Raw genomic sequence first — 7,462 nt, forward strand, 5'->3', positions numbered from 1 at the left:
ACGTCCTCCTGCCCCGTGGCGCCCCGTCCGCGCCCGCCCTCGTCTCTACCCACCTACCCGCACCGTGTCGCCGTTGTCCCGGCCCCGCGCCGCCGCCATCCGCGCCTGCCCATGTCGCCGCCGTCCGCGCCCGCACCGGCCCATCCCGTGCTGTCCCGCAAGGGCTCGACACCGGCCACGGGTCCGGCGACCCCTTCCCGGCCCATCCCTGTGCTGCTGTTCATCACCGCCCGTCCCCCCCAACCGCGGCCACCCCTCTCCTCCGGCCCTCTACGTGAGTTTTTTTCTTTCTTTTTTAGTGTTTTGATACTGTTTTTAGGTGGATGAATGCATAGATGATGGAATGTATGTCATATTTGTTATATGTAGTTAGGTTGCAAAATATTGATCAATGGATGTTATTAGCAATATGAGTTTTTTTTTCAAGTTTGAAGTGTGAATGTTGTTATGTGATGTGTGATTATATACTTTTTGCACGGTGGTATTTTGATCATGATGGTGTTGCCACAAAACAATGATGAAATATTTTTTGACACCTAATGGTCTTGCTAAAAAATACTTATTTGAGAAAAATGGTGATGTTCATAACTTGCTCATATGGATTTTTTAGATGATGATGATTGTTAGATGAGGAGAAATAATGATGATTTTTTATGCTTCAATGATTTTGAGATGATGATGATGATGATCGATGATAGATGATTGTTAGATGATGACATGGATGATAGATGATGATATTTTTTTATGTTTCGATGATTTTTGAGATGATGATGATGATTGTGATGTTCCATGAGTTGTGATGTTCTAAATTTTTGTCGCGGTGGATTTTGCAGGCTTTGTGGTGTCACATTTCATCGGAGTGACCGTTGTCTGATGTATTGGTCCCCCTGAGCATCCCTCTGCTATTCGACTACTTCTTCTACAGCCGAGGGTGAGCTACAAGTCCATCTCCTCCATTTTTTCATGTCACTAGATTTCATTCTCAAGTCAACTCGCGTAACCTAGGCATCTCCCATCTGAAAGGGTTGCATCGATAAATATGCATTCAATTGCATATTTATCACCGCAACTCTTTCGGATTGTCCAGCATTTTCCACGGGCAACCCGAGGATGTGTAGATTGGGTATGTTCTCCATGTTCTACCCTGTTCCGAGACAGGATTTCGGCGGCGCCTCTCCATTGTTCTCCGGAGTACATTCTCTCGGCTATTTGCAGAGACGTGTATCTGGCGAACAGTGAGGAGGTGCTGCCGAAATTTTGTCTGGGAACAGGGTAGAATGGAGAACGTACTCAATCTACACATCCTTGGATGGGATTAGGACACATCTTTACCTATTAGAGATTTATGTGGATTCAACGCGGTAGAAAATAAAAATTTGATGTGATTAATTTAAGTGAATCCTTAATTATGTTGTGTGGCTTGCAAAAAAGCAGAGGATGGCAGATAATCAGTGGATGTACAGTGGTTTTATCCGTTGGGACCGAGTAACATCAGAGTGGATCATGAAAACCGATGTGTATTTGAAGGAGATATTCCGTCGTCCAATGAGAATTATCCCACCATGCCCTTGTGCGAGATGTGCTAGACGTCACCGTACAAATCAGAAGGACATGACTGAGCACCTTCGCACGCACGAATATATGCCAAACTTTGACATGCCGCCGATAAACATAGTCGAGTAGGACGGTGGTAGAGAGGAGGTGATGCGACAATGCATCGATGGATATGAGGACGACGGGGTCAAGGACATGCTAGATGATGTCATTGGTGCAGAAACGGCAAATGCGACACCTTCAGAGAATGAACCGGAGGAGCCGGAGGCAACCGCAAAGGCCTTCTTGGAGGTCTTGGCCCCGTCGAAGTAACCTCTTTATGCGGGTGCGAAAATATCTCAGCTGGATGCCATCTCGCAACTGATTACAGTCAAGGCTGAGTACGACTGTAGCCAGAAATGCTTCGAAGTCCTGGCGCTTAAACCTTTCGGTGACTTGTGGTGATGATACACTTGATGCTTCTTATGTTGTGAGATGCTTCTTATGTTGTGAGGTGATTCTTATGTTGTGAGATGCTTATGCTTTGTGATGCTCAGTTTGTCTATGCATATGTGACCACTTTGTCTATTTGCATATGTGCTGTATATATACTATATTGAATTGAATTAACCTAAAAAGAAACAGAAAAAAGAAAAAAAATAGAGACAAACTAGGCCGATGGCTAAGGGCTGGCGTGAGCACCCAGTGGCTGACACATGGCAGCTATGCCGACGGCCTAGCCGTCGGCATAGTTTTAAACTAAGCCGACAGCTACGCCGTTGGCATAGCCGCCACGCGTCAGCCACTGGTCATCCCTAGGGTAGGCCTATGCCGACGGTGATGTCGTCTCAATAGTTGAATCATACATACCCGAATTTTGTCAATGGAATTCACTTATGAACACATATTTACATTTTTCTATTTGAAACACTTGTACCCCTTCAAAAAAATTGGATATGAAGGAAGAGCATGGTCCACCTTATAATATACTCCACCCGTCACAAATATTAGATGTTTTAGTTATTTTAATATAGACGACATAGAGACTAAAATACTTGTGAACAGAGGAAGTATTTCAAAACTGACCGAAGTGACAAAAACAACTCAGAGTACAAGGAAAGAAAAAAGAGGAGAAAGAACAAAAGCAAAGCGAAAAGCTACTTCCTTTTTTCCCCTTCTATTCCAAAATACGAGGTGCATGCATGTAAGTTTCAAATCAAAAATTAGAAATACAGGCTGCCGCCGCCGCGTGGATGTCGTAGGTCATCGTCCTACCGGTCTGCAGTAGGCTGCCTAGGACGGACTCGCCGGTGGTCGACGGCAGTATGGTGAGGCACGTCTTCCCGCCACTGACGTTCCAGAAGTAGTTCTCCGCCTTGAGCTCCATGGTCGCGTCGGCGCCGTCGAACAGTAGGGCGAGCTTGGGAACCTTCAGCTTGGAGAAGTGTTGCATCAGGAAGCACATGTTGTGGCCGACCGAAGCGTTCACCGGACACTACTAGGGAAAACCCTAGCAGCAGCGCGTGTTTTAGGTATAACAGTAGCGAGGGGTACCACACTACTGATATGGCGCTACAGCTAACTTGTAGCAGCAGCACGTGAACACCCACGCTACTGCTATACAAGCGTAGCAGCAGCGCGTAGCAAGCAAGCGCGCTACTGTTAATAGCTGTAGCGCACTTTATTAGGCCGCACTACTGCTAGTGGCATGCTGCTGCTAACTTTTCTCCACTCGGTACTGCTAATTTTATTAGTTTTTTCTTCTGCATATTTGTTTTGTATTTGAACAGGCTTTATACAAGAATCCTGAGCACATACAAATGTCATCATCATACACATACAAATAGTCTCATCATAATCATCATCCTACACATGAGGCGGCGGTTATGAGGCCTCTCTCGCGCTAGCCTGAACTTCAAGTAACTAGCTTGTGCTTCTTGTCTGCTTTTGAAACCTTTATGGCTGGCGCCCGAGACCCCTTTCACTTGCGCCTGACACTCATACCACTCGTCGTACACTCCCAGAACCTTCTCTTCGTACACGACATAGCACTCCTTCACCATCAAGAATCTAGGTACCTATTAGAGATGCATCTTCATCAAGAGAATGTGCGATCATATGCAACAAAAAATACTAGAGTAACACGAAAAAGAAAGAGTTAGCAACTAGATGCAACATATAGTACGCGAACAAATTAACTAGAGGTTCGCATGTCATCATACCCAAACTAACAAAGTAGTGTTACGCAAGTTTGGCAGGGACCGTGGACATCACAAAGTTTAATCGCTACAAAAAGTATACAAGTTCAACCGACACACATCATCATCATCATGGGCAACGTAAATCACTAGAAGTTCCATCCTTCCATATCATCAAGGATGGACCCTAGCTTCTTGAACGGTGTGAGGTCATGACGTTGCATGCCTATGCGAGTTTGGGCGTCAGCTTGCGATATAGGGCCATGGTGGAACATCCCCTTGTCCTCGACGACTTCTTTCATGATGATCGTCGCAATGTCCCTTTGGATGGGAAAGAAGTCATCTCTAAGTTTATAATCCGCTTCTCCATGAGATTCTACCCACTTGCGGATATGATCATAGTTTCTGGTTGTCATACGAAGCTTTTGGTGATCCGTGTTGAACTCAATCATGAGATGGAGGAGGTAGAATCCATCTTTCTTGCTTGGTTTTGGGACATGGAAGCAGCAAAAGTTATTTTTATGCGAGAAACCCAACTTCTTGTTCCTTTGTTTCCTGATCTGCAGGTGGCCACCCCTAATGCTGAAGCCTTGGAGAGCATCATCTAGAATATTCATTATGTGGGTGTAGTCCTTCTTCTCGTAGTCTCTGGTAGGGTCGGAATACACGGTGTGGGAGACTAGTGGGTAAAGAACGATAAGGACGGCACGCCCATTGCTGCGGGGAAAAACACCTCAAATTATTCTGCATATGAGCGAGAAGGAATGATTGAAACGTACGAAAGGGTTGTCCAGAATTGACTTACTTTGGATGATAAGGCAGGAGGACAATTTCCTGGTCCTTATTCTATACCATGAAGTTTTGGAGGTACTCCCTAGTAGTTTCACGCTCAAAGTCACCGAGACTCAAGAAAGACTCATGCATGTAGTACGGATCCGCCACACAAATTTGCGTGACTTCTTCTCTCTTCATGACGGAGCTCATATGTAGCGCAAAAAGACAGGCGATTGTAAAATCGAGCCGCCTTGTCAGAAACATCTCAAAGATATGGTCAAACCGCAGGAAGAACACCTCCACGGGCTGTGTGTCGACGTAGCACTTCCCCTCAGGCACACGAGCTGCATATGTCGGATATCTTGGATCCTTCGAGGCTAGTAGGATTTTCTCAGTCGACAACACATGGTCGTGCAGTCTCCTAAGATCCCCTGATAGTGCCTCCAGCTATTTCGGCGATAGCATCGGCTCGCCCGTGAGATGGATCATGGCCGTACCTATCACGGGTACACTGTCTTCAGAATCCATCGTCTGGCTGCTATCTGCTCTGGCTTGTTTGGAGACAGCTATCTTCCCTGGTCTCTTCCTCTCCTTTTTCTTGGCCACACCTTCCAGACCCTTCCTTAACCCCTGCCCCAGTGTTGCCGGGCTAAGCATTGCACAACCCCCAGCTTGTTGAGCCTGTGTTGAGGCGGCATCTTCAGGCGTGTCCTGTGAGGATTTCATGAAGAGAGACTTCTTGCAATCCCTGCTATGACGTTCCTGCCCGGGTATATCATCCATATCCTCGTTAGCATGCTGATAGCCCGATTCATCATATGGCTGACTCATCATATCTAAGTCACACTCATATGCGTTTGTATTGAGAAAACCCATTGGGTCCTCCATCTCCTCCGTCTCATCAACCATTCACTGTTCTACAGGACAGATTACATAAGCCAGTACTATTGCACCCCATTCATCACGTCTTTCACCGCTCTCACCCGGCACTATAAGAGTTGGTAATTGCGTAGGCGGGGTGGTGGTCTCCGCACATGCTTGTTGATGTGTGGTTACTGGTGTGCTCTCCGTCGGCTCCAGACGAAGAAGATTCTTTGGCCATAGCAGCACCCAACCCTTGTAGCTTCCAATCCGCGGCGGGATCTCGTCGTCCTCTCCCCCTAGGCGTAATGGAGGAGGCAAATCCTCGTGCCCCGATGTCACACTCGACAAGGTAACCCTTAAGTGCCTAGCGGGCAACGCCTGGTTGTGGAACGAGAGATCCATGGGCTTCGTTATCACCCCCTTTCCCACGTCCACCTTCTAGCCTTTGATCAAGTACAGTACGGTGCACGAGGTTTCGTCGGCCTGCAAACACATGCCTGCAGCATAAAACATCTGAAAGGCAACGGAAATGGAATATTTTAGATATATATGTTCGTGCGACATGTAATTACCGAGAGGGCATCGAGCTCAGCAAAAGATGAAGGCCCGCTTAGCGCGCCATAGACTGAGGACATGCTGCTATGAGCGGGTGCGAGTGGGAGAGGAGGCCCGATTGCGTGAGCAAGTGATGGTGTGGTGGTGGTGTTGTTCATGGAGTTGCTCGCGACGAAACTGGGCAACGGGAAATCATGTACCGTCTTGTCTGGATTTTTCCTTCATCCAGTTCATGATAGCCGGAACCAAGTTAGTAGCGAAATAATTTCTACAGGAAGTTACAGCTGCATTGACTGCGTGCTGTAGGAACTCATTTTTGTCCTCGACTATTTTTTCGCGTCCTCAGCTGCTTTTTTCTCGACCGCAAGCTTCACCTTCTCGTTGATGTCCACCTGACTAAACTTCTTTTTCTGCTTCTTGGCCTCCGGGCCCTTGTTGTAAAACACCTTCCACGTGGCACCGTCTCCGGCGCCGTGCACACGACCATATTGCGGCCACTGACCCAAAGGGACTCCCTTAAGTTTTTTCAAGGCCCAGTTGAGAGGGGTGTTGAAGGAAATATGCCCTAGAGGCAATAATAAAGTTATTATTTATTTCCTTAATTAATGATAAATGTTTATTATTCATGCTAGAATTGTATTAACCGGAAACATAATGCATGTGTGAATACATAGACGAACAGAGTGTCACTAGTATGCCTCTACTTAACTAGCTCGTTGATCAAAGATGGTTAAGTTTCCTGACCATAGACATGAGTTGTCATTTGATAAACGAGAACACATTATTAGGAGAATGATGTGATTGACTTGACCCATTCCGTTAGCTTAGCACTTGATCGATTTAGTTTATTGCTATTGCTTTCTTCATGACTTATACATGTTCCTATGACTATGAGATTGTGCAACTCCCAATTACCGGAGGAACACTTTGTGTGCTACCAAATGTCACAACGCAACTGGGTGATTATAAAAGGTGCTCTACAGGTGTCTTCAATGGTACTTGTTGAGTTGGCATAGATCAAGATTAGGATTTGTCACTCCATGTTTCGGAGAGGTATCTCTGGGCCCTCTCGGTAATGTACATCACTATAAGCCTTGCAAGCAGTGTGACTAATGAGTTAGTTGCAGGATGATGCATTACGGAACGAGTAAACAGACTTACCAGTAACGAGATTGAACTAGGTATTGAGATACCGACGATCGAATCTCGGGCAAGTAAACATACCGATGACATAGGGAACAACGCACATAGGAGCCAATATGAGCATCCAGGTTCCGTTATTGGTTATTGACTGGAGACGTGTCTCGGTCATGTCTACATAGTTGTCGAACCCGTTGGGTCCGCACGCTTAACGTTAGGTGACGATCAATATTATGAGTTTGTGTGTTTTGATGTAATGAAGGTAGTTCGGAGTCTCGGATATGATCACGGACATGACGAGGAGTCTCGAAATGGTCGAGACATAAAGATCTATATATTGGATGACTATGTTTGAACTTCGAAGGGGTTTTGGGCAAGTTCGTACATATACCGGAGTA

The 7,462-nt window shown here is 46.1% G+C and overlaps 1 protein-coding gene across 1 annotated transcript in view; it reads right to left on the reverse strand.

Moving 5' to 3' along the window:
- Positions 1–2,749: 2,749 nt before the first annotated feature.
- LOC119339307 (aspartic proteinase nepenthesin-1-like) overlaps positions 2,750–7,462 on the reverse strand; it is a 44,276-nt gene continuing 39,563 nt past the window's right edge. Inside the window, exon 2 of the mRNA XM_037611416.1 lies at positions 2,750–3,028. Within this exon, the coding sequence (XP_037467313.1) occupies positions 2,750–3,028 (279 nt within the window). The remainder of the gene's footprint in view (positions 3,029–7,462) is intronic.

The sequence above is a fragment of the Triticum dicoccoides genome, chromosome 7B, assembly GCF_002162155.2.
Source record: "Triticum dicoccoides isolate Atlit2015 ecotype Zavitan chromosome 7B, WEW_v2.0, whole genome shotgun sequence".
NCBI classification, from domain to species: Eukaryota; Viridiplantae; Streptophyta; class Magnoliopsida; order Poales; family Poaceae; genus Triticum; species Triticum dicoccoides.